The 27,261-nt window shown below is 42.7% G+C and overlaps 1 protein-coding gene across 6 annotated transcripts in view; it reads left to right on the plus strand.

Annotated features, from left to right (window-relative positions):
• The window catches only part of PCSK5 (proprotein convertase subtilisin/kexin type 5), a 449,309-nt gene that overhangs the window by 383,247 nt on the left and 38,801 nt on the right, over positions 1-27,261 (plus strand). For 5 of the 6 annotated variants that reach the window (XM_029202698.1, XM_029202700.1, XM_029202702.1 and 2 more), the window contains 4 exons: positions 18,045-18,087; positions 19,392-19,528; positions 20,372-20,572; positions 25,032-25,112. In XM_029202698.1, the coding sequence (XP_029058531.1) occupies positions 18,045-18,087; positions 19,392-19,528; positions 20,372-20,572; positions 25,032-25,112 (462 nt within the window). The remainder of the gene's footprint in view (positions 1-18,044; positions 18,088-19,391; positions 19,529-20,371; positions 20,573-25,031; positions 25,113-27,261) is intronic. The other variant, XM_029202699.1, reaches the window with a different exon arrangement.

Genomic DNA, 27,261 nt, shown 5'->3' on the forward strand with positions numbered 1-27,261 from the left:
TAGCGTGCAGTGCTGTTTGACAGCATTTTAACACAGAACTTTTTGCAAAATTGGAGTCAATCCTCCCAAACCCTGCCACTGCTTTATCAACTAAGTTTACATAATATTCTAAATCCTTTGTCATTTCAACAGTCTTCACAGCATCTTTACCAGGAGTAGATGCCATCTCAGGAAACCACTTTCTTTGCTCATCCATATAATTTGTCATGTTCGTTTCATCATGAGATTGCAGCAATTCAGCCACATCTTCAGGCTCTACTTCTAGTTCTAGGTTTGCTATTTACGTCACACCTGCCGTTCCTTCCCCCACCGAAGCCTTGAACCCCTCAAAGTCATTCATGAGGGTTGGAATCAACTTCCAAACTCCTGTTCATGTTGATATTTTGACCTCTTCGCATGAATCACATGTGTTCTTAGTTGCTTAAATGATAAGACTTGAAAGTCAAAATGACTTCTTGACTGCAGTATGAATATTGTGTTAGCAGGCATGAAAATACATTAATCTCATTATACATCTCCATCAGAGCTCTTGGGTGACCAGGTACATGGTCTGTGAGCAGTAATAATTTGAAAGGAATCTTTTTTCTGATCAGATCTCAACAGTGGGCTTAAGTTATTCAGTAAACCATGCTGTAAATAGATGTGCTGTCATCCAGGCTTTGTTGTTCCATTTATAGAGCACAAGCAGAGTAGAGTTAGCAAAGTTCTTAAGGGCCTTAGGATTTTCAAAGCGGTAAATGAGCATTGGCTTCAACTTTTAGTCACCAGCTGCATTAGCTCCTAACAAGAGAGTCACCCTGTCCTTTGAAGCTTTGAAGCCAGGCGTTGACTTCTCCCCTCTAGCTATGAAAGTCCTAGGTGGCATCTTCTTCCAATAGAAGTCTGTTTTGTCTACCTTGAAAATCTCTTGTTTACTGTAGCCACCTTCATTAATTATCTTAATTAAAGATCTTCTGGATAACTTGCTGCAGCTTCTATATCACCTTGCTGCTTCACCTTGTACTTTTATGTTATGGAGGTGGCTTCTTTCCTTAAACCTCATGAACCAGCCTCTGCCAGCTTCAGACTGTTTTTCTACAGCTTCCTCACCTCTCTTAGCCTTCCTAGAATTGAAGAGAGTTAGGGCCTTGCTCTGGATTAAGCTTTGGCTGAAGGGAATGCTGTGGCTGGTTTGCTCTTCTATTCCAACCACTCAAACTTTCTCCATATCAGCAACAAGCCTGTTTTGCTCTCTCATCATGCGTGTGTTCACTGGAGTAGCACTTCTAATTTCCTCCAAGAACCTTTCCTCTGCCTTCACAACTTGTCTAACTGTCTGGCACAAGAGGCCCAGCTTTCAGCCTATTTCAACATTTGACATACGCCTTCCTCACTAAGCTTAATCATTTCTAGCTTTTGCCATTGTAGGATTATTAATTGGCCTAATTTTGATATTGTATCTCAGGAAATAGGGAAGCTCAAGGAGAGGGAGAGAGAACAGGGAATGGCCAGTCAGAACACACATTTAGCGAGTAAGTTTGCTGTCTCATATGGATGTGGTTTGTGGCTCCCCAAAACAATTACAATAGTAACATCAAAGATCACTGATCACAGATCCCCATAACCAAAATAATAATCACGAAAGAGTTCAAAATAGTGTGAGAATTACCAAAATGTGACACAGAGACTTGAAGTGAGCAAATGTTGTTGGAAAAATGGTACCAATAGACTTGCTCGATGCAGGGTTGCCACAACCTTCAATTTGTAAAATGTGCAGTATCTGTGAAGTGCAATAAAATGAGGAGTGCCTGTAAAATGAAAAACCACCCAAGTTTGCAATCCTGTAAAGAGAAGGAATTGGTAGCACTTGGTGTCCGTTCAAGCCACGTGTTTTCTTCTGATTTATAATTTCATTTGATACCTATCTTATCACGCCTGTCCATTTTCTAGGCATTTAGAATGTATAGCTTCCAAAACTAGCACAAAGACAGAAAATCTCCTCAAACTTTTCTTAGGGTGTATTAAACGTAAGTCCTGGTCAAAGAAAACACAATTTTCAAATGATCCACTAATTTTAGATTTAATAGTTCTTAGACCCTGAAGTGCTAGCCTAGTGCTTAGAAATATCCATACAGCAGGCTAAGTAAAGAAATATACTGCCTCACAAAGGTGGCACAGCTGTCAGCCAACATGTTAGATGAATGAAGTAATTAGTCCATTGTAAAAAATAATTACATGTATTTACTGCATGTAGACAGAATTATTGATAATAATGGGCCTACAGGAGTGATCATGATGGGTTGGATAAATCACAGGTGTCTCCAAATGATTCTAAATGTTTGCCTATCTAATTCTCATTACAAAATAAGCCCTTTCGTCTTTGATAATGTTGGTATAGAACACCGGTGTTTGGGGAGGTGTGCTTATGGAAACTGAATGCTGTTCCCTTCTATTCACATACCAAAATATATGAGGTTTTGAGCCTTCTGTGGTCAAGCCAGCCCCACTTCCATCAGTGCCAAGTTTTTTTAGAAAATACTGGAGATTCCTAAAACGTATTAATGCTTTGGAAAATTGCTCTCATCACCAGTAAGAAACACTCATGCACTCAGGCACCCACGTGTGCATCCATCATTTGACAGTGTCTCATTCAATAGTGTCTCAAGAACCAGGAATGAAAATAACAATGGCTCTCCTACCAGGTCGGTGGCTTCTCTCAAAGTGAAGAAAGAAACGCTGAGCATCTCATCCATGTAATTTGTGACCATTAGAAAGACTGGTACATGCGCGTTCGTTTAATCCCTTTGGACTAACAACGTAGCCCATCTGGAGCATAAAAGCTCTAAGCCTAGAGAAAAGAGACAGCACAGATGAGCAGTTTCCACGCAGTTTCTCCATTCAGAGGTGCTAATAAGGAAAAATGCCGAATTACTATGATTACCCGTGACTTGAACATAGCTTATCACCTGCCACTATGAATGAAGGCCCCTGGAGGGCTGGGAAATGGCTGGAAGAACAATGGCCTTGGAGACAGAATCTCTGTGGTGTCTGAAAGAGGAATCTCAGCTGACTGCAAGACGGTCTGCCTTATAAAATGGAGCTCTTTTCTAAGTGAACCCTGCAAGCTAGTCCTGGGGTGTTCCCATGCCATGCAGAAAGAAAACAGAAGAGCTTTCACAGAACAATCAGGCCCATAAAACATGAAATGAAGGGAAGACACAGCCAGCAATTATCCCAAAGAATCATACGAGATAACCAATCGAAGACACTTCATAGTGAGGCCAAGCTCTCCTCAAGTTTGGCAGATAATTGTCAGTCTGCTTTCTACTTTATGTGTTATTGTGTAGACTTAATTACACTGTGAAATCCCTCTTGTTTTCAGACCTAAGTGCCACTGGAATGCTGTTACAGCCGTCACATGAGATTCATTAGGAAGAAGAGTTTGGCTTTGTAGGGACTGGGCATTTAGCTGTTCCATGGAATCTTTTCTGTGTCATCACAAAGCCCCTGTGTTAAGGCCACTGTAGGCTCTACAGCACAGCACCTCCAGCCCTGCACGGCCCCACAAGCCATCACGTCTCAGGGGTGGCTTGCCTCGTTGGCAGGTGCTAAGCTTTTATTTTTAATTATGATAATGGGCTCATTTCCCCATGAACTGTTTAGATTAAGTATTGCCACAGCCTGAGTTCTCTTTTACGGTCAACTTTTCACTTTATTTACTGCAGCACCAAAACAGCTAGGATTTGTTAATTAATCTTTGTTCTCTTTGGGGATGGCTACAAGGAGAAAGGGCTCTCGGAAATTTGAAGAGTATTACCTTTTTGTTTAGTAATTCATTGTCCATCCTCACAAAACCTGCATACATGCTTGTGGGTGCATTCACATACACACACGCACGCGCACACACACACACGTGCACACATGCACTCGCTCGGGGAGCCCCTACTCTCACACCATAGACACAGCAGCGTTCTAACATGTGACGGGGGGGGTGGAGAGACTAACCGTATGCTGGAGACCAGGACACGTGCCCTTCATTAATAGGCGGAGGAGCAAATAACATAGAAACGTTTCTCATCTTCCACTACCTTCTCTAGATAAATCAGTGTTGTGCTCACAGTGCTGCTTCTAACATTTTTTCAGCTTTTTCCTAATTCCTGTAATCCTCACCTCAGTCTAGTACATTTAAGAAATCTTGAAAGACTACCACTTTTGGAGAATGTGCTCAGTGGGTCTCTCCCTTCTTCTCGCCTAGCCCATCCCACACACGTACACACGCACACGCTCAGCTCCAGGTGCTGTGTTCCTCTGCACCTGAGAACTAATTCCCTTCTTATTCTAAATAACATGCAGAGTGTTATTGGAAAAGCTCACGCTGACAAGAGTTGCTGCGATCATGTGTGTGGATTTGTATAGTTCTTAGTCAGAGCCATAGTTTCAAGTGTACCTCCTGCGAACTCCATTCTATTGAAGAAACACCGTAAAACGTAGGGGTTTTTTTGTTTGTTTTTTGCGGTACGCGGGCCTCTCACTGTTGTGGCCTCTCCCGTTGCGGAGCACAGGCTCCGGACGCGCAGGCTTAGCGGCCATGGCTCACGGGCCCAGCCGCTCCGCGGCATGTGGGATCTTCCCGGACCGTGGAACGCCCCGCGTCCCCTACATCCGCAGGCGGACTCTCAACCACTGCGCCACCAGGGAAGCCCAAGCCTCTTACACTCCCACAACAGTGAGAGGCCCGCGTACTGCAAAAAGAAAAGTAAGAGGCTCTTTTTTTTTCTCTTCTTTAAGAGCCTATCACACAGAATGTTTCCAGATAACAGGACTTGTTTACACAAGTTCTAGTTTGCTTACACAGGTGAGCAGTTTGAGCAAAAAGTAATGACCAGAAAATATGTCTGTGAGAGAATAAATTTTGTTTTTCAGCAGTTTGTTTCTGTTTAGGCAGCAAAGGGAGATCAATGTATGTTGTCTTGGTTTTCCCTTTTTTCTAACGATGTATTTAGCTGGAGAGTTTCCCTGGAGGCTGAGGTTGTGAAATGTACCTCAGCAGAGTCAGGAAATGAAAGGAAAGGATTTTCAAACTCCTAAAGCATAGGGTTTTGGTGGGACTGCATGCCCAGTCCCTCTGCCTCCTCCAGCTTGGCTCCTGCAGCCCCAGACACTTACTGCAGAATCCAAAGGATCGGGCTTCCCTGGTGGCACAGTGGTTAAGAATCCGCCTGCCAACGCAGGGAACACGGGTTCGAGCCCTGGTCGGAGAAGATCCCACATGCCGCGGAGCAACTAAGCCTGTGTGCCACAACTACTGAGCCTGTGCTCTAGAGCCTGTGAGCCACAACTACTGAGCCCACGAGCCACAACTACTGAAGCCCATGCTCCTAGAGCCCGCACACCACAATGAAGAGCAGCCCCTGCTCGCCGCAACTAGAGAAAGCCTGTGCACAGCAACGAAGACCCAATGCAGCCAAAAATAAAAAATTAAATTTAAAAAAAGGATCCAAAGGATCGCTCTATTTTGCTCCAGGCAGTTTAACTTTGGCAGAGTATCCTGACTGGAGATTCCAAGCAAAGTCTTGAAATGAAAACTGCAATGATGAAATATCCTGGGGAGCCCTTCTGTACGGGGCGGAGGGCCCTGACTTAAATGATTTGGGTAAACTGTTGGTGCAAAGTCCAGATGAAGTGTCCCAAGGCTATGGCCTGGACAGACATTCTTTAGCTGACAATGTGATGTGGGCTTTTGCTAACTGGTAGAGAAATCAGTGGTATTATATATATATATATTTATTTATTTATTTTATTTTTTTATGTTTGGCTGCATTGGGTCTTCTGTGTTGCACACGGACTTTCTCTAGTTGCTGCGAGCAGAGGCTCCTATTCGTTGCATTGCGTGGGCTTCTCATTGCAGTGGCTTCTCTTGCTGCAGAGCACGGGCTGTAGGCGTGCAGACTCAGTAGTTGTGGCGCACAGGCTTAGTTGCTCCGCAGCATGTGGGATCTTCCCAGGCCAGGGATCGAACCCATGTCCCCTGCACTGGCAGGTGGATTCTTAACCACTGTGCCACCAGGGAAGTCAGGGATCAGTGGTCTTAATTAGCATAGTAAGCCTGCATATTATGGTCTTTTAGAACGAGTGTGGGAATATTTTTAAGCAAGGATGTGTAATCTTAAAGAGAGGTGGAGTGGAGAAAACAGAAAAATCACTTGGAATTCACAGAAACAGAAGTTTCCAAATCTGCATTTGTTCTCTATGATCTTGGACAAGACTTGGGGCTCAGTTTACTCATCCTTAAAACGAGGGGCTTGGACCACCTTCAGTTCAGCCAATATATCAAGCACCTTCTACATGCTGTCACCTCCCACCTGTGTCCTCAACAACCGCTACTCCTCAGTGTATGGCTGCAAATATGGTACCACTCAGCCTCTCAAGCCAAAATTCCTAGAAACCGTTATTTCTCCCTCTCTCTCTGGGCTTTGTTAGGAATACCTCTCTCCACAGTTCAGAAACAAGTGAGCATTAAGTTTTGGCAGGGGTGTCATACAGAAAAAAGATAAAAATATCAACTTGATTGTTTATAAGGCTAAAGTGGAGAGTGTGTATTAGATCTACAAAAAAAATGAGCATCCTAACACTCCTCCTGCCTTCATGAAATTTCCCACCTCAAGCATGCTGCATCCCTTCTCCCAAACTCACCAATCACACAGGACAGAGCATTCCTCTTCCCCTTAAAAAGAAGTAGGCGAACTAGACAGAAGGACTGGTAGCTATCTTTCCAATATTTTAAAGAGCAAGGCAGAAACACAGAGAAAAATGGTGGCCCCTAAACACTCACTATATCACTGCATTAGTTTCCGAGGGCTGCTGTGACAAAGAACCCCAAATTGAGCTGGCTTGAAACAACAGAAATGTGTATTTCTCACAGTTCTGGAAGCCAGAAGTCCAAACTCAAGGCATCAGCACAAGTGACTCACTTCTGGTGGCTCTGAGGGAGGCTCGTTCCTCACCTCCCCCTGCTTCGGGTAGTTGCTAGCCATCCTTGCCTTCCCTGTCTTACACCTTCATGACTCTAATCTCTGCCTCAGTGGCCTCATTACCATCTTCCTTCTGTGTCTGTGTGTCTGTCTTCATGTGCTTTCTTATATGGACATCAGTCATTGGATTTAGGGCCCACCCTAATTGAGTAGGACCTCATCTTAACTTCGTTATTTCCAAGTAAGGTCCCATTCACGGGCACCAAGGGTTAGGACTTGAATAAATTGTTTGGGGGGACATAATTCAATCCAGTCACCCAGTCATTTCTACTTCCTAAACGTTTTTCACTCTGCCCACTTCGACTCACACCCATGACTATACTTTAGTTCAGGTCATGAACACAGTTCACTTGGATACTGCAATAGTCTTCTAACTGGTCTCCCTAATTCTACTCTTTCACTCTCAAAATCCAGTCTCTATCCTGCAAAAATGACTTTCTAAAATTTAAACCTGGTTGTGCCAACTGCCTATGAATTTAAAATGATTTCCCACAGCTCTGGGTAAAGTCTGTATCCCTGAGTGTGATGTGAAAACTTCTTCATAATCCAGCCACTGGTCTCTTCTCTCTTCTCTCTCCTGTCTTTTCCTGCTTCCTCGAGCCCTAACGTCTACTCTTCACTCTACCTCAAATTCTTTGCAACCCACTTTTGTACTTTTTGCATTCTTTTATTTAAAAACCTGTATGTTTTTAAAGCGAGGGCACCTATGCTGTATTCTAACAAGATTTTGCCACTCCCTCTACAGTTTCTTCAAGGAGAATCTCATGAGCCCTTTTACTTAAGGAATTATTTCCATATATTTAACTCTTTCTACCTCCAGGCCTTTCCACATAAAAAGGTCCTTTCTTTCTCTCTCTCTCTCTCTCTCTCTCTCTCTCTCTCTCCTTCTCCCTCCCTCCCTCAAACTCATTTTTCAGGTCTCATCTAAGCTGTCACTTCCTCAGGGAACACCCCCCAATATACACCCTATTTTCTTCTTCGTAAATCATTCACAATTCCGTTAGTAACACTGATCACACAGCACTCATTACAATACCTTTTTACTTGCTGCATTGCCCCCTAGACGCTGAGCTCCATATTGTACAGGAATTAGTCATCATTGTAGCCCTAGCATATAGTAGAACTCAAAATATATTTGTAGAAGGAATGAATTAATGCTGGGCATATCGCTAAGCTCTAGGGTTGCAGAGATAAGTAAGATATATTCCCTGACTACAGCAGGTCATTAATAATTCACAATATCCCAACTGAATAAGAGTGGCAGCATCAATAAAAATTTAACTGGAAGCTCAGAAAAAAAGACTCATGCTTTTGGAAGAACTAGAGGACTCAAAAGAAATGAACAAAAATGCTTCATACTCTTAGGACATATAAGCTGGGCCTTGAGCTTAAGTTCCCTTCTGGATCTTATATGTTATGAGTCCAAGTCTTTCATCAAAATTTCAAAGAACTTTCTGCCACTGTTTTAGTGTCTTTCTGAAATGACTGATGCTCTCATCCACCAAATTTTCATATCCTCTTCTCAAAGTATTTTCTTTCTTCTTCTTTACTAAGTCTCTTTATTTCTCTTCACAGTCTAAGAGCTGTTCGTTTTCTTGGTTATTCTGCAATTTTAGTATGATGGGTCTTCTTGCAGATTAAAAACATAATTATATGTTTATGCTGTTTCTTGGGACTAATTCTTAGTATCTTTTAACAATTCTGTAAAATTCCCAGGTATTCTATTATCTTTGAATATTGTCTCTTTCCCATTCTGTTCAGTTGGCCAAAAACTTCTTTCAGGTTTTTCCATAACATCCTACGGAAAAACCTGAACGAATTTTTTGGCCAACCCAATATTATCTCTTTTCGGAACTTTGATATATGTTAGACCTTGTTGTTTCAACCTCCATTATCTCTCATCACTCTTTCCTGTTTTCTATCTTTTTGTCTCTCTGGACTGAATTTTCAGTCTTTGTATCTATCTTTGAGTTTACTAGTTTTCTTCCTCTTATGCCTTATCTGCTTATCCTATCTATTGAGTTTTAAATTCAAATTTTTTTGTCTCTGTCTCTCACTTATAGAGGTTATATTTGGTTCTTTTCAAACTGTTTGGTTACTTTTCTGTGTTCAAGATGCTCTTTTATTTCTTTAAAAATATTAAATATTTGTTATTTTTATATTCCATGTCAGATAATTTCAAGATCTGTGGTCTCTGTGGGTCTGATTCTGCTGTCTGTTATTTCTGCTGACTTTCACTCAGAGCACCTGATTTCCTTATGGTTTATGTTTTTAAACTGTGACCATTCTCCTTGAATGTGATAATATTTTGAGATCTGGGTTAAGATTACATTTCTCTAGAGAGGATTTGCATTTGCTTCTTCCAATTGCCCATGGATACTACCTACCTGGAACTAGTTTAAATTGAGTTTGCCTTTTGAGGTGTTTTAGAACACATAGATAAAATGAATTCTGATTGAAAACTCTATGTAAGATCCAGTGTGTGGTTACAAATTCTCAGAGAAGGTTTGCTGTTGATATTTTAATCTATCCAAGGCTAAGACCAGGATGATTTTTTTTCTGTCCTCTTCTCCTGGCAAGTTTATTTTTAATTCATCCTTACGCTGAAACTGTAGTCCTTGGGTTCCCATTTCAGTCTTGTATTTTATCTGGCAACCCTAACTATAATAAGAATGCTCTGAATTTCTCCATTTAAAAAGAGAGATAAAAGCCTAATTAAGGGGGGAAGAGAGAAGAATCATAACTGGGTTTCTCTCTGGCCCTAAACAAATATTTCTGCAGTGCTCTAGATTAAAGGTTTTTTCATCTATTTTACATTTTGCCACATCATGATGTCTTCTTTAATTAGCTTTGATAATTGCTGTCCCCTTACCAGATTGCAAACTCCTTGAGAGCAAAGATTGCCTTTCTTTTCTGCATCTACTCCTTATAATACAAAAAGCAGTGTATGGACTGCTTTCCATTAAGTATGTGTTTATTGCTCCTAAGTCATTTCACTGCCAAGTTCTCCTCCTTTTCCATCCACCCAGGTGCTCAAGCCAGAGTCAGGGAATCATCCTGCCTCCCTACCTCTCACATTTTATCATCTATTCTTCTATCTTTTTAATTTCTCTCAAATCTGCTGCTTTTGGCCACACTGCACAGCAAGCAGGATCTTAATTCCCCCACCAGGGATCAAACTCGTGCCCCCTGCAGTGGAAGTGCGGAGTCTTAACCACTGGACCACCAGAGAAGTCCCGAAATCTATTTTCCTTCATGACTGCAGCCACAGTCTTAGTTTATCTCTAATCATTTTCCCTCTAGTATATTCCTTAAAAGGGTGTTTCTCAAACATGTTACATGGAATCGTGGTTTTGCATGATTTAATAAAGGTAACCATGTTTACAGTAAAATAAGTTATTTTCTAATACAGCTTCTCATGGCTTCCCATTACTCTTAGATTAGAATGCAAAACTCTTACCTTGGCCTAGAAGACCATATTTGATCTGATCCTGCCCTTGAACCTGGCCTCATATCCTGACTCTCTCCCCTTCTCCTTATTCCCTTTAGCCCCACTGACCTTCTTGACGTTCCCCGAACAGATCAAGCTTTCTTAGCCTCTGTCTGGAACACTCTGCCCTCAGAACTTCACATGACTAACTCCTTGTTACCATTCCAATCTCTATTCAAATGTCAATTCTTGAAAGGCTCTCTCCCAACTAGCCAATCTAACACTTCCCTTCTCCACTCTAGTCTCATCACTTCTAACCCTTTATCTGAATGTGTATACTTATTTATGTCTTCCTTCTTCATTCAGTGCCTATTTCTGGAGCATCTGCTATGTGCCAGGCCATACTGTTGGTATTAAGGTACAGAAAAATAAAATAAAACACACTGTCTTCATGGAGTCTGCATTTTAGACTTCCATGAATGTATGAACCAGCCATGTTCATACATTCATTGAAGATGGATATTTACATTCTAATCATCATTGGCTTTTTCTTTTATTGTCTGTTTTCCCCCTAAAATGTAAGCTCCAGAACGAATGAACATACAGCTGTAGTGAGCAATCCTCATAGGAACTCAGCTGTGTATATTCAGCCATCACTTCTACTGGCTAGTTGATTTAGAGAAGGATGAAAATCCATAAGCAGCTTGTGCCTATTATGCTATTCCATTGTTGGATTCAGGAGACTTGGTAAAGACTAAAGTCGAACAGAGAACTGAGCCTTCTTTAGCCAACATTTGTAGCCAATGATTTAGATTATTTATTCATGTCTCTTCTACTACTGTGTCCCTCCAGTGTGTTGTGCCCCACTATCAGCTGCACTGTTAGCATTACTGCCAATTCAAATATTTATTCATTGTCCTTGGACACCATTGAGCACAAAATGACTGAAAACCATCAACAGTCCCCCTCACCAAATACTTTGTATCCCAGCACCACTGGACCTTCCAGAAAAATCTTCTGCTTTGGCAAAGCTGTCAGAGGGTCCATTTCATATTTGAGTGTTCCCTATTTGAAGCAATTTTAAGTGCAAAGCATGTTTGGATTATGTACTTTCTAGTGCTAGGCTTATAATTAGTTGCATTCTTTGGGCATATAAATCTCTTAACCCAGTTCATTTTCCTTGGGTAGATTGAAGAATTTCCATGACTCGCCTACAAATTTGTACAGCACTGTGCAGTAACTAAGTACACATTTACTCTGGGATAATATGCATTATTGACAATGTGCTTAATTATCTCCCTAAACAATTTAAGTACTGGCTGCTTGTAATGCTGTCTCTCTCCTCAAAGGGAGCAGTAGTGCATCTCAGTAGGGGGTGGACATTCTGCTGATGCTCCAACAAGGCTGCAGGTGCTCATAAAGGGTGGTTTAAGAATGGTTGGCCCAAGCGACAGCCCTAGCCCACTTAGGGAGTCAGAGGCAGAGCCAAGAACAACCCCATTTCCTAGTCATCTGCCTCTTTTACAGAATCCTATCAGAAAAACAATTCATATTAAAAGTGAATTATTTTAAAAGGAGTTTATGCAAACATCTGCCGCCGTTCTAACCACACCCCATGGAAGAACGCCAGTCTTGTCCCAGTGATGTAGAGTTAGGGAGTGCTGAGAAACAAGATGGAAAGATGAGAAAACAGAAGTAGGCAGGAAAGGGAGAGAAAATGAAGAGCAGAACCAAAAGGCCAGCTCCCTTGGGGGACATCTGTGGGAGGAGAGTGTTTCCGAACACGTGGCCCAAATGACCCCTAGAACTCATAACCTGAGCACTTTCTTTCTTCCCTTAATAGCATCTTTGATTCTAATTAATTCCATAACACACATTAGGAAAATATGGAAACATACACAGACACATAAATGAAATAAATCACACATAACTACTATTAACATTTTAGCTTTTTCTTCTGATTTTTGATAAAGTTGTATCTATACAGATAGATAGATAGATAGGTTACACATGTATCTAGATATGGATTATCATCCTTTTTTCCCTAGCCTATCTTGAAAATGTTTTCATATCTTTAAACACTCCTGAGAAACAAAATTTTAATGGCTGTGTACTAGCCCATCTTGTACAAATGTGCCAGATTTTTTTTAACCTATTCCCAATAGATGAACTTTTAGGCTGTCTTTTGCAGGGACGTAAGTATTGGTTATTTTCATCTAGAAAGTTTGTTCTGGGAATAAATTTATGTACTAAAGCGATAGTGGGTGGTGGAAAGGTGGAGAAAGTAGAATCTAGCCCTATCACTCAAACACGTTCATTCGTGTCTATATTTTCAACTTTTCCTCCGCCCCAAAAGTGCTAGGTGAACAAGCTGATTAGAATTATATAGTCTGTCTGTAAATAAGGGCCAGAAGCCAAGTGCAGGGAGCCCTTATATATAAATATATGCATATGAGTGAACCCATCAGAGAGTCACTCCTTTCAATTATAACTTTAAGGAACCAAATGTAAGACATATTCTTGGAAGTTTAACATATGAATTCATTAGCTCAGATGTGGCTTTTGGTTAGGTGTGGCCTGAGTCAGTGGTCTTCAAAGAGAAGTGTGCAAGACAATCCACTGGGCTGCAGAAAAATATAGAACTTGTATTCAAAATTATTTTTAGGTTATTCTCTTAAACGTTCTACTTTAGCATGCCTTTTTTTTGCGGGGGGGGGTGCTGCGTCGGGTCTTCATTGCTGTGCGCGGGCTTTCTCTAGTTGGGGTTAGCGGGGGCTCCTCTTTATTGCGGTGCGCAGGCTTCTCATTGCTGTGGCTTCTCTTGTTGTGGAGCACGGGCTCTAGGTGCGTGGGCTTCAGTAGCTGTGGCACATGGGCTCAGTAGTTGTGGCTCACGGGTTCTAGAGAGCAGACTCAGTAGTTGTGGAGCAAGGGCTTAGTTGCTCCGCGGCATGTGGGATCTTTCCAGAACAGGGCTCAAACCCATGTCCCCTGCATTGGCAGGTGGATTCTTAACCACTGTGCCACCAGGGAAGCCCTAGCGTGCCTTTTTAATGTATATAAATATTCATGCAGCAATACATATAAATAATTTACACACACACATATATGCATTGCAGGCACCTGCTAATTTTTTTTTAAACCATATTTCAAAAAAATATGGGGATTACTGCTTTTGATTTGCAGTATTATGGAGCTCGGAGAGTTATTGGGGCTAGAAACCTATAAAGTATGGCTGGAGCATCAGTTTGGTCTAATGCTTTGCCTGAGTGTGGGAGGCACTGGGAAGGCAAGTAAAGCCCCAAGTTTGGTCAAGCCTAGGGTATAGGTGATTGGACCTGTAAAGGTGACTGAGCCAAAAAGTCGAGATCACCTGAGAAAAGCAAGCCTCTAAGGTATGCTGAATTACAATGAGGTGGGTGCTGTTTTATGGCACAGATGTGGCCTAAGAGGCCAAGGTAGAAGGACCCTAATGAGTCTAGGACAGCTGAGAAGAGACTGAGGTAGGTGAGAGCTTAGGAGCCTCCCAAGACTGCAAGTTTAACATGCCCATTAGTCTAGCATTCTAGGCAGTAACCTAGTAGGTCTTTGCAGTAATGGGACATGGGACAGATAGGTTTCAATAGGCAGTAGTAGAGGGAAGCCTGGCTAGCACGGCGTATGGACAAAGTCCTAGAAGCCTAAAAATGTATTTTGAGAGAAATAGCCCAAGGCAAGTTAGGAGCACCTTGACATTAACTTTTCCCCACAGTTTTACAGAGACTCAATTCTGCCTAAACAATATATCTAAACCTTGGCTAATTCTGGCATATCTAGATACTATACGATAAAAGGCTAGTCTTGAGACACCGAGTTTCTTCTGTCTCCCTCAAACGAAAAAGAAACATACAATAAGAAACAAAAATTTAGAGAAAGCAAACTAGAGTCATTTTAGCTTGTATGTATTTTTAATTACGTGACTCAAAGTTTATGTAAACCATAAAAATAAATTGTTTTCTCTGGACATTTTTAAATGTTCAGTTCCATCTCAGGTTTAAAATATCCCTTTTCCAATATAGTTTGTAAGTAAGACGTACAGAACTCCTAATGTAGTCCTAATCCACCCCTATTCAATGGTGAAGGCTACAGGTATTACTGAGAACAAAATAAAATGTCAGAGAACGTAAGTTGACCACTGAAGGTGACACTGACAGCAGGAGTCAATGTCTCCATGAGGACAGTGCATTTGTGGTGAGTTCCAGCCCTGCTGGTCTCCAAGGAAACAGTGGAAAGGTGACGCAGAGAATCACGTAGCTCTGTCCAGACAGAGTGGACGCTGTAGTCCTACTCACCCCACCCCATAAAAATGAGACAATAAAACCAATTTTCTCAAGAAATGAAGGCTGTATCCCCATCTTGGCAAGGCATCTGCTCGCACGTTCTCGTTAGCTGGGATGTGAGCAGCTGAAAGCCAGTGGCTGTTTCTGAAGGCTTTTTTCTAAAAGTGGAAGTCTCTCTCTCTCTGAATTCTGTCTGAACTTGCCCCATCCCTCCTCAAAATATGCTCTCTCAGCTCAAAGTTTGACAAGATCAAATAACCAGAGCTATTCAAATACACTGCTTTGGGTAAAGCTTCCAAGACAGTTAACAATTCTAGCTTGTTTACACTCTTCAAACACCACCCCTTCACTCCTCACCGCAACACACACACACATATTAGAAGTCAGGAAAATTCACCTTCCTCCTTAAGCCCTCCTTACCAACCAAATGCCAACTTGACTTAGAGCCAATTTCTAGGTTTGGAATTGTTACCTTTCCTTAATCCCACAGCAGCCGTCTCTCAGTGGTCAAGCTAAATCCATTTAGCTTATGTTTGACTTGTGGATCTTCTGCGGTAGTAAAACTATTTCTAAATAACTCTTAATGCTTTAGAACTGTTAATAATGAGAAAGACTAGTGGGCATTCATGAGCTGTTATAAGACAGAGGTCCCGTTCTATGCCTTATTCATTTATGCAAACTGTTGTAAAGGTACCAAATTCACTGTGCAACTGGGCTGGAAAAGTCCCTGGACTGGAGATTACATTGGTATGCACATTTCTGAGGCTTGGTTCTGTTTCACATTTTCATCACTGACCTGCTTAAGGGAGCAGAGAGCAAACTCATTAAGTTCCTAGATGGGAGGGATGGTCAGAACATTAGAGAACAGGATTAGAATTTCCCCAACCCTTGCCAAATTAGCAAAACTGTCAAATATGTTCATCAGGGACAGGCAGGGAACAGGAAAGCTGCCCAAATGCAAGCCGAGTAGTAGCAACTTATTTAGGAGCAGAACTGAAAAGACTATAGATGCAAGCACAGACTAGGAGCAGGAAAATAACTTACCCAGTATAACCACTAGCATTCATTGGGACCTTTGCACCCCCTTAAGATGGATTCAGATCCCCAATCAATGGACTGTAGAAGCATAAAACCCTCCCCCAAGAATTCTAAGAATTCCAGTGGGTTTTCCTTCTCATGGCACCTCTAAATTCAGATTCCTGATTCCATTTAATTTCCCTGGTTTGTGATTCATTTCACTGTCCTGCTCTAGTCACCCTATAGCAAACCACGTTGACCCAGACATAAAAACCATTTCCCTCCCATGAGCAAACCATGGCCTCCTGCAGAAGGGCCTGGCTATCTCCTTGGTTGTCTTGACTCTTGTTTAATCCTTCTGATTAAACTTCTATCCCAAGTAGCTTAGCAAGATATTTTCCTAAATACAGACAGTTCTCTCCTTTAAAGGAACTCTGGAACCAGCTATTAAGATAATTTTACACCTGCGTTATCTAACAGAAGCGAACATGACAGTCATGAGCCAGCAGTTCTTCAGCCAAGGGCCGGCACATATCTCCTGTAAAGGAAATAAATACTAGATAGTAAATACTTTCTAACTCTATTGCAACCACTCTGATGCTATAACATGAAAGCATTCATACACAATATGCAAACAAAAGGGGCCTGACTGGATTTGGTCCCCAAGTGGGCCATAGTTTGCCAACTCCTCCAAGACTCAGCTTCAGAATCTTAGACTTTCGGGGAGCTTAGCAACCGTATTATCCAACCTGCAGAAATCAGCACCCAGAAAGTAGCGTGACGCTTACGCGAGTTCACAAAACAGGTAAGCCAGGGTTAAAACTTCGAATTAGAAACAGGTAGCCCAGTTCCCAGGCCAGCCTATATCATCACTAGGCTACTTCCAGAAGGTTCTGAGGATCCCTGCTTACATGGCAGAACCTCTTCTAGAAATTCTCCACTATAACTTTGGCACATGCATTAGTCGTAGTATGTGTGAGACACAGTAGTATCGTCTTGCGGCACCTCGAGGAGGAGGACCAAAGATGAAAGTCTGACTAAAGATGCAGGTGAGGGGCTTCCCTGGTGGCGCAGTGGTTGAGAGTCCGCCTGCCGATGCCGGGGACACGGGTTCGTGCCCCGGTCCGGGAGGATCCCACATGCCGCAAAGCGGCTGGGCCCGCGCGTCTGGAGCCTGTGCTCCGCAATGGGAGAGGCCACAACGGTGAGAGGCCCGCGCACCACAAAAAACAAAGAAACCAAAAAAAAGATGTGGGTGAGGCTGACTCTACCACCAAGGGGCAGACTTCTTGAAAACCAGAGTAAAGCCTAGAATAGATTAGGAAGGAAAACAAGGCACAAAGTTCAAAGGACATAATTTTATTTAGTTTAAATAAAGTTAAAGGTGATATAAATCCTCATATACCCAGAGGAATGTTTCCAAAGGAGCAATTGCTTTCCGTCTCCTTTTAGAATGAAAAGAGCAGAACTGGAGTATAGGTTAGATCACAGAAAGAACTTAATGGAGGTAACCCTGTTACTCACGAGAATTGCAGGCCAGAGGAAGTCACAGAATTGTCTTAATAATTGGATCTGGGAGTTGGCATCTTTCAGGGAGGGACAGGAGGGAGGGAAATAGACTGAGTCAGTGATTCTCAATGTCCTTTCTGTCTCATTAAATCCCCTGAAAGCTGTAGGAAAGAGTCCTTCTCTGAGCCAACAGGGACACATTGAATCATTGTATTTAATGAGAGCAGGACTGTTTCTTTAAGAGGGTGGTGAAGTGCAGAACAAAAGTGGATACTGTATTGGAAAAAAATAATTGTCCAGATTTCAAAGGAGCTTCCCAAACGACACTCCCTCACATTGGTAGGCATTTGGGGTAACTCATGAAAAACCCACCACGCGTGGTTGGAAGCTTGCAGCGCCTTCCAAATGTGTGTGTGGACGTGCTTGATGCCTTTACCTCGGTAGTGGCCAGGAGTTTCTTCCCGTAGGTCATTCTTGATCAGCAATTTGAAGACCCCATAGCTTGGGCCTATTCCTCCTTGAAAGTCAGGGCCAAGTTTTTATGAGAACTCTTATTTTACTAGCTTTGAGAAAGATAAATCCTAGTGTACGTCTTGTTACTAATTAAAAATGGTACAATCTATTCAAATATCATTTCTTGACAGTATATTTCATGAAACTATCCCACAAGTATTTGTCTCAAGCCACAACTTCTCCAAAGCTTTGGTTTTTCAAATGATGAACTCTTGATGATGATTTTTTATTATAATTCTTTTCCAGACGATCCAGGAACCTGCACATCATGCGCTATGGGGTATTACATGTAAGTCTGGTGTTTTGGGTTTTTTTTTCATGGCACTAACTCTTTCTGCAGTTTAAGCATTACTGACTTAATCCTAAATCCAGTGATTAAAGCAGAGACCCTGCAGCCTGAAGCAACTCTCCCCTGTCAGGCTATTAATGAACAATTCTTGCATTTAGCAATAAGAGTGCAGCTGTTTTCTTGCCTTGAAAGGAGGTGCTCTCTTTCTTGGTCCTGGAAGTCACCCAGCCTGACACTGGTGTCTAGGAATCTTGCCATGGGTTACCAAGATTCAGACCTTGCTGTTTATGGACAGACTTTAATAATATACCTGACCCCAAGCAAGCTGTTTCCAAATGTCTGCACAGAGACCTCATCCTTAAAGGGAGTCAGACAGTCCAGGATGAAGCCAGGTGTTTCGTTAGTTCTTTTTTTAATTATTTTTATTTATTTATTTATTTATTTTTGGCTGCGTTGGATCTTTGTTGCTGCGCACGGGCTTTCTCTAGTTGCAGCGAGTGGGGGCTACTCTTCGATGTGGTGTGCGGGCTTCTCGTAGCAGTGGCTTCTCTTGTTGCAGAGCATGGGCTCTAAGCTCTCGGGCTCAATAGTTGTGGCACGCAGGCTCAGTAGTTGTGGCTCGTGGGCTCTAGAGCGCAGGCTCAGTAGTTGTGGTGCATGGTGTTAGTTGCTCCACAGCATGTGGGATCTTCCCGGACCAGGGCTCAAACCCGTGTCCCCTGCATTGGCAGGGGGATTCTTAACCACTGCGCGACCAGGGAAGTCCGTTTCGTTAGTTCTTAATCCTCCCATGAGTAATGAGAGACACGGACCACTAGGTTAAGTGAAATGCAGATAACCATCACCCCCAAAGTTCTCTGTTAGAAATCTACAAATCAAAGATGGTATGTCTCGGGCTTCCCTGGTGGCGCAGTGGTTGAGGGTCCACCTGCCGATGCGGGGGACGCGGATTCGTGCCCCGGTCTGGGAAGATCCCACATGCCGCGGAGCAACTGGGCCCATGAGCCACAACTACTGAGCCTGCGCGTCCGGAGCCTGTGCTCCGCAACGAGAGAGGCCACTACAGTGAGAGGCCTGCGCACCGCGATGAAGAGTGGCCCCCGCTCGCCGCAACTAGAGAAAGCCCACGGGCAGAAACGAAGACCCAATGCAGCCAAAAATTAATTAATTATTTTTTTTTAAAAGAGACTATCTATAACTTCAAAAGAAATGATGTGTAGATACATACAAGGAGATTAAATTATGGTGGTAAAGAGAAATATGTCAACACAGCTCATGGAAGAAACTCCATCTTCTCCCCCCAGGTTCAAACACCAGTGTTATAAAACCTGTCCTGAGAAGACCTACAGGGAAGAATCTGAATGCAAAGCATGTGATGCCAACTGTGGCAACTGCGACCAGAATGAATGCTACTGGTGTGAAGAGGGCTTCTTCCTCTTGGGTAAGCTCAAAAACGGCATTGTGCAAAGTGACAGCAAGGCTCCAGGGCTCCACCCAGAAATGCGAGAGCTCCTCTGATCAGTTTTAGAGTCCTCCTGTGCCTCTTGTCCAAGGAGGAATTTTAATTTTGTTTGAAAATAAACTTAGCCAGGACTCCTTCTTTCTGCTTTTATTATTGAAGCATAGCTCCTATTTCAGTAATTAATCTCAAGTGTCTCTAAGCTGATGGAAAGGAGAGTGAATGGAGGGGAGGGAGAGGTGCTGAAGAGAAATGCTTTGGAGTTGAAGTCACCTGGAATATTTAGAACATAACTCTTTCCTTGACACTTCATCCGCGTTATATATTCCTTGCACTGTAAAAGTTAAATAAGATCTTTTGTCTTCGATTTTGGTCAATTCATTGACTTTGATGGAAATGAATAGTTAGGAAAGATAAATACTGTGAGCCTTCCAGTTGAAGAGAATAGTCCAGGTTCTTGAATGTTTGTGGGAGAGAGAGTGGCACAGACAGCCCACAGCGACCTTCAGAGATTCTGTATGTAGAGATCATTTTATTTGCAGCCTTTCAAGGCCTTGAGGACATGAAAGCTTTTATTCTATGCTCCTAACCCTTTGAGCTGATAGCCAACTTTAATTTTCAGTCCTCTTTCAGAGGACTTAAAGCGTTGGATTTATTAAGACACGATTCTTGGCTGAAATAAGCAGATGCCATCATGGTTTCTTTAAAAACTACAAAATGTTCCTCAGCCTCCCTTCGGCCTGTTTAGAACTTGGCCCTGCGTAGAGCACCAGGCTCAGCCAGCCAGGGTTGCGCTTCATGCCTCCATTCTGTGTTCTCATGTAGGCGGCAGTTGCGTGAGGAACTGTGGCCCTGGCTTCTACGGTGACCCAGAGACGGGAGAATGTGAGCCCTGCCACCGAGCCTGCAAAACCTGCACCGGTGTTGGCCGCAACCAGTGTAGCAGCTGCGGAGAAGGGTTGCAGCTGTTGCATGGGACGTGTGTGCATCTGGCCCAGACCCAGGTGGAAGGCAGATTCTGGAATGGTATGGACCCCCCAAGAGAGATTGCAGGTGTCTAGCTGACTCCTCTGCCGCCCACCCCCACCCCCAAACCCTTGCTTTCGGGATACCCAAGAGATGAAGGTTTCCAGTAAAAGAAAAGCCTGGAGTCCCAGAGCCCCTGTGATGCTCATTGCGGGAGAGGATAAGAGGCTATGGCTGGCATTTGGCGAGGAGGGAAAACCCAAAGGGCCACTGATGAGTGATCTGACCATTTGAGTTTCCACCTGGGTGGAGTAGACCGCAGAGCACGTAAAGAGCGTCAGAGAGAGAAATGACTACCATTTTCTCAAAGATTTCAGAATAGCTTCTATCACATTCACTTACCTCTTTATTAGAAAAGAGATAAAAGAAAACTACCAGTGGGATAGCTTGTCCAGTTAGACAAGGAAGAATCACTCTAAATTATGGGAACTTCAGCTGAAATGACTGATCTTTCTGGCTGGATTATTAGAACTTGCCATCATTCAAGCTTACCTTTTAAAAGTTGCCCCTCTAGTTGCAGATGGGGAAAGTGGGGGGCTTGAGAAGGAGCGGGAGGGAGGAAAAGTGTGGGAGCTTGGAATCTAACAGTAAAGGCCTGTATGTATTCATTCCCACCTGAGTCTTCAGAATTGGCCTCCAGACCCTGAAGCCTTGGTCACAGGCTTCCTGGCAAGGTATGACAACCTTGCAGTGACCTCTCCATGTCTGAGGTGGTTAAAAAACAAAATCCTCCTCCTGCTGGAAAAATCTGACTCACATTCTATGCAGAGACGTTCATGAAAACAAGAGATGCTCTCCGTTTTGATTTTGAGGCGAGGATTTGTTTAAAAAGGTCATTCCAGTGCAGAAGCAACAGCAGCTGAAAGCAGGTCTGCTTGGGATGATTTTTCTAAGAGCTGGAGGGAAGGATAGATCTGGGGCAAGAGAAAAGACTCTTGCTGGGTTTCAGAGGAAGGATGTCCACAGCTGCTGTCTACTTCGACAGTGTCGCATATGTGACTTAAAGGAAGAGCAGCTCGGAGACCATCACAAACCCAGCAGCCAAAGGCCACGGAGAACACTGGCCGATTTCAGAGACACAGCTAGGAAGAAAATCATTCACTCCAGACTGGGATATCTTCCGTGAATTAAAGCTGAACCAAAATGCTGAAAACGAGTTTGTCTGGCATTCAGGCATTTAAGAGGCGGTGCAAGCCAAGAGAAAAACAGTCTGGTGGTGTGTTTCTAGCTCAGAACATCTGTATTTTATCTGGCGTCCAGATGATGAAAAGGTTCAGGGAGCCAAGAGTCAGAGCAGATTGATTCCCCAAATGATTACACAAACCTTTCAACCGGACTACGCACTTCGCAAGCAGAAATCAGGTCTTGATTGCCCGCCCCGCTTTGTCGAAGCATCACACCTACCCCTCTGCGTGTTCTACTACCAAAACGTAATGTTTCCGAAGAGAGGAAGGAATTAGTCCACTTGGGGATTTAGTACTAAGGGATTCAGGAAGCTGATGAGAATATTTCCCATGGCTGGACAAAAGCAACAAACTCAATGACATGGCTGCACTTTCCCACATCTGTGATCTGGGAAATAAGACATGCAGACTATGAACAATGAGAAAAACTTAGCTGAGCCAGGTAAGACCAGAGCTCAGCTTCCCCAGCATAGTTTAGGTACCACTGAAATGGACGGTAAATGAGAAATGTACTCCACAAGGCCCTGAGAGTATTTGAGCCAATGCCTACATTTTTCTCCTGACTTCGTTTCCTTAAAAAACAGGGTTGAGGTTGTAATAGGAGAGCAGAGGGTTCCAGAGAACAAGCTCTAATCAACCGCACCTCTAAGATGATGGAAAGCAGATTGCAGTCATCCTGGGTCAACTCAGAGGGAGCCCAGACAAATCAGAGTGTTTATGAGAGAATGGAGCTACCTAGGTGGTACCAGCGAAGTGTTGCGTTGTTTTTGTTGTTTTAAACACAGATTCAGATCCAGGTAGGACAGAGAAGATGGGACAAACTTTAGCCCATTTCTTCACGCACACGACTGCCAGTGGAGACAATAAGCTCATGCTTGCATCTGAAGACTGTGACCACGCCCACTGTCTACGTCAGCATGTGTTGGGGAAATGCCCTTGAAATAAAAATCCAACTAGAGTCCACTGAGCTCCTCTTCTAATAAGGTGGCTACTCATAATGAGAGTGGTGAGGTTGACAGGTCATCACCCTTTGTCAATTACCAGCTGAGCCTGGGAATGCCTCCTATCCTGGTCCAAGGATGGAGATTTTCCTACACCTCATACCACAGCTGACAAATCCTCCAGCCAAGACCAAGTAATCTCCAGAGATTCTTCCTGCCACCTAAAAGTCACTGCACAAAAGTATAGAGCGGGCTTCCCTGGTGGCGCAGTGGTTGGGAGTCCACCTGCCGATGCAGGGGACACGGGTTCGTGCCCCGGTCCGGGAAGATCCCACATGCCGCGGAGCGGCTGCGCCCGTGAGCCATGGCCGCTGAGCCTGCGCGTCCGGAGGGAGAGGCCACAACAGTGAGAGGCCCGCGTACCGCAAAAAAAAAAAAAAAAAAAAAAAGTATAGATCATCCCCAGATTCCCTGTCCCGGTCACTAACTAATATATTGTGAAGATTACTTAGGCCAATGTCCCTGCGTGGCAATAATAGAACCAGTGTTAAACAGGCTGCTGCCAATGGCATCAGCAGTGACTCAGGCATCAGGCAGAGCCCCTGTTGGTGAAAATGTTCAGGGGTGGCAGGCCACGGGCTTTGAAAGAAGATGGTGGCTTCAGCTGGTTTCCTGAAACCATTGCTGGGAATGGAAACAGTGTACCCTATTACTGTTAAATCATTTGGGTTTTCTTAAGTGGTTTTCTCCCTGGTAGTGCTGGAAAGTCTTCGGAATAATTCCTGCACGTTTCCCCTACCCACCTATTTCCCTCATTAAAACCATGTTTGTAGCAGGCTCTAATTACATATTCTGATGGGTAGTCTAATCTACAAAGCACAGACATGGTAAATTAACTTTTTATCTTTGACCACATCCTAACAATTTATCACTAGCCTGTCTTTCGATCTTAATTCCTATGCTCTGAGAAAGACTGAAATCCCAGAGTCAGTTACAAACACTGGAAGCCACTCATGTGTAAAAAAAAATTCTCAATAGTGGGGAGATATGTTGCTTCATAGTAACTGAACTTTAGAGAATTTTAAAGAAACCATGAGAATCTGGTTTTTTTAGAAGGACTTTGTAGATGTGTACAGTTGCCTCACTTAACTTACAAATGAGAACATGATTTTTACTTAATTAACCAATCACAACTCAAGAGTGCAGAAAATACATGTTTCTGGGTAGCTAAGTAAACTTTTGGCCTAGCGGTATGAAAGAGCCACATGTATCTCCTTACACTGAGTATTAAACATCCAGGAATTTTATGAGTGGACCATTAAACCATTGCAACTTAAAATCAGCTATGGTGGGAATATTTACACCACAGCAATTGGTAAACAGGATCACTCAAGTTTTTGTTGTTGTTTCGTGTTCCAAAGAGCCATGTTACCAGTACATCACTGCTTTGACCTCTACCAAACTCTTTTAAATTAAAGTGAATTACTAAAACATCTCTCTAGTGAACGTAGGCTTTAGAATTCGGCATACCTGAATTCAAATCCTGGCTCTGTTCTTTACTATCTCCATAACCTGGAGCAAGATATTCATCCTCTCCGAGCCTCAGTTTCCTCACCTATAAAATGAGAACATGAAACTGCCTCATACAAGGTCCTTTGGAGAACTGAATGAAAGAATACATATAAAGCCTCCAGCACATATGATGCAATAAAAGTTAATCTATTCTCTAACCCTTTAACCTAATCCAGTTTTAACCCATGAAACACTAGCTCACTTTCAAAACTGCCTCCTTGAGCTCATGAAAGAAAGCAATTTGGGGGCCTAAGGAGTTATACAGGTCTGGGAAAAATAGTCCCAGAAAGAAGGGCAAATGATGGTCAGTTGGGATGCCTAATAGCCAAGTTGAGTCCTGACTTAACCAAGAATGTGTACAAAGATGATAACAGCAGTTTTATTTATGATAACAAAAAAAAAGAGAGAGCAATCTAAAAATGTAACGAGAAAAAAATTAAGGAAATTATGGTTCATGCAAATACACAAACCATTAAAAATGTTCACAAAGAATCTTCATGGCAAGAGAAAATGCCTATAAGATGTATAATATTAAATGAAAAATGTAGGGTTGGTATTATATATGCAGAAGATGTAAATGATTACATATATATGCACGTATGTAATGATACTCACACATTCACTATAAAGATGGGAAATCTATATGCCGAAGTATACACAGTAGACGTTTCTGGGTGGTAAGATCATGGGCAAACTTTATGTTCTTCTTTATCTTGTTTGCATTAAAAAAATAAAACACTTTATTTTTTTTAATAAAAAAAGAACCTGTGCCCACTGCAAGCCCATCTTTGGTGAAGAGCCCGCTGCAGGAGCGACGAAGGTGGAAGTTTCAAATCAAAAGAGGTAACAGGGAAATAGGGAGGAGAAGACAATCAAATATGAGGAGAGTCTCTGTGATGTAGAAACCAACCCGAGAAGCCGGGCAGTGAGGAACAAGCAGGCATGCAGAAGTCGTGAGAGAAACAGAGAGAGGAGGAAAACACAACACAAAATATAAGTGGGCACCCAAAGGGAAAGACTGGGAGGAATTTCATCAGTGGAGACTTCTAGAACATACAAGGACATTCCTGAGGTGCTAAGTGCTTATGCTTGGGAGAGGCTATCAAGAAAAGCTTCTGTCCTTGCAAATCTTTAAGAAAAGCACCATTTGCCTTCCCAGTCACTGCAGCCTTGTTTGAAATAGCAAAGATTGGAAAAAACTAAATGGCTACCAATAAGAGTAGAAAAATGAAGCATGACACATCCACACAATGGAATACTATGGAGCTATCAAAAAGAATGAGGAGGTTCTTTATGTACTGATAAAGAATGGTCTCCAGAATACTGAGTTACAAAAAAAAAAAAAAAAAAGGCAACATGATAAACATTGTGAACAGATAAAGTTTGTATAAAAAGGTTGGAGGGGGATGGGGAGAGAGGGGAGAAACTTCACGGTATGTGCCTTTTCTGCATTTTGAACCATGTATTGCTTATTTGATTTTAAAAATTTTAAATAAGAACCCCTGTTTTATAGGATTGAGTTATAGTCATTTTTGAAGGATGGACACTACATTTTCTTGGTCAAGGTGATCTTTTTTTTTGAGGTGGGGGAGGTCTTGTTCAGTCTAGAATTTCTGGAGTAGCAAAAAGAGAAACCATGATCAAGGTCAAATTTTACTTGTTGATATTAAGTCTCTAATCTTTCATGATAGAAGAGCTCTGGCTGGAGATGACTTTATCCATTTGCTGAAGCCTGATTGCTAACTGTGTGTGCAGAGTACCCTCTAGTGGAGGAATGAGGACATTACAGAATTTTATACCAAGTATATTGGAGTAAAATATCCAACTGCCAGAATGTGAGATACGTATGTGTAATTACAAATGCATGTATATGTGTAAATATATACATTATATATTTTTAAATATGATAAAATTAATGAAAACGTTTATCTTTTTAAATATAACATTTTAGCGTAAAAATGATAAAAGTCAAAACAAAATCAACCCATGGCCTTGATATATAATAACGATTTTCCAGGCGCTCAAGAGCTAATGAATATTATTTTGTTATTATTCTTTGAATAACTGCTCTCAGAGAGTAAGCATCTTTTTTCCCCCAGCTTAAATGAGATATAATTGACATACAATACTGTGTAGGTTTACCGTGTGTAACATGATGATTTGATATATGTGTTCGCTGCAAAGTGATTACCCCAATAAGGTCAGTGAACACATTCATCATCACACTTTCGTGAAAATCTTGGGACTAGCATTGCTCTGCACTGGCTCACTGAACCCTTAACAAATCCCCCAGGGAGAGTACATCAGTCAGTGGTCTACTGGAAAACCAGTACAAAACTAGGAAGCAGCTGCCACGCAGCATGGCAGGACCGACAGTCATTTATATCCATGTATCCACAGCTATCTACCTTCCTACCTACCTACCTAGTTTTCTCTGTAGCAAGGCTCCGCAGTTTATTAACCATGAGGGCCATCAGAGAAACCAAGCAATGCCTCCTGGTGCCACTCCAAGTATGGAACGAAAGAGAATGGGAAATAAAACAGAAGCCTGAGAATTGGGGTGGAATGGTAACAAATGAGGAAATCGGGAGAGAGGAGAAAGGAAGAAAGAGGATCCACCATTTACTGAGCCACTCCATGCATGCTTGACATGTTAACTCACTCTGGCTTCACAGGAGTCCTGTAAGGGAAGAATCATTTGCTCTCATTTTAGAGACGTGGAAATTAGGACTCTGAGAGCTTAATTACTGTATCCATGGTTACCCTACCGGAAGCAGCACAGCTGGGATATGAAGGCAGGTGTGACTAGAGACTGACTCTTGGGAGGAGAAGGAAGGAAATGAAAGGCAAGAGAATAGGAAGGAAGGAAGGAAGGAAAGAAGGGAGGGAGGGAGGGGAGGGGAGGGAGGAAGGAAGGAAGGGAAGGAGGGAGGGAGGGAGGGAGGAAGGAAGTAGGGAGGGAGGGAGGGAAGGGAAGGAGAAAGGAGGGAGG

The sequence above is a fragment of the Monodon monoceros genome, unplaced genomic scaffold (assembly GCF_005190385.1).
Source record: "Monodon monoceros isolate NGI ecotype Baffin Bay Population unplaced genomic scaffold, NGI_Narwhal_1 Super_Scaffold_5, whole genome shotgun sequence".
Classification (NCBI taxonomy): Eukaryota; Metazoa; Chordata; class Mammalia; order Artiodactyla; family Monodontidae; genus Monodon; species Monodon monoceros.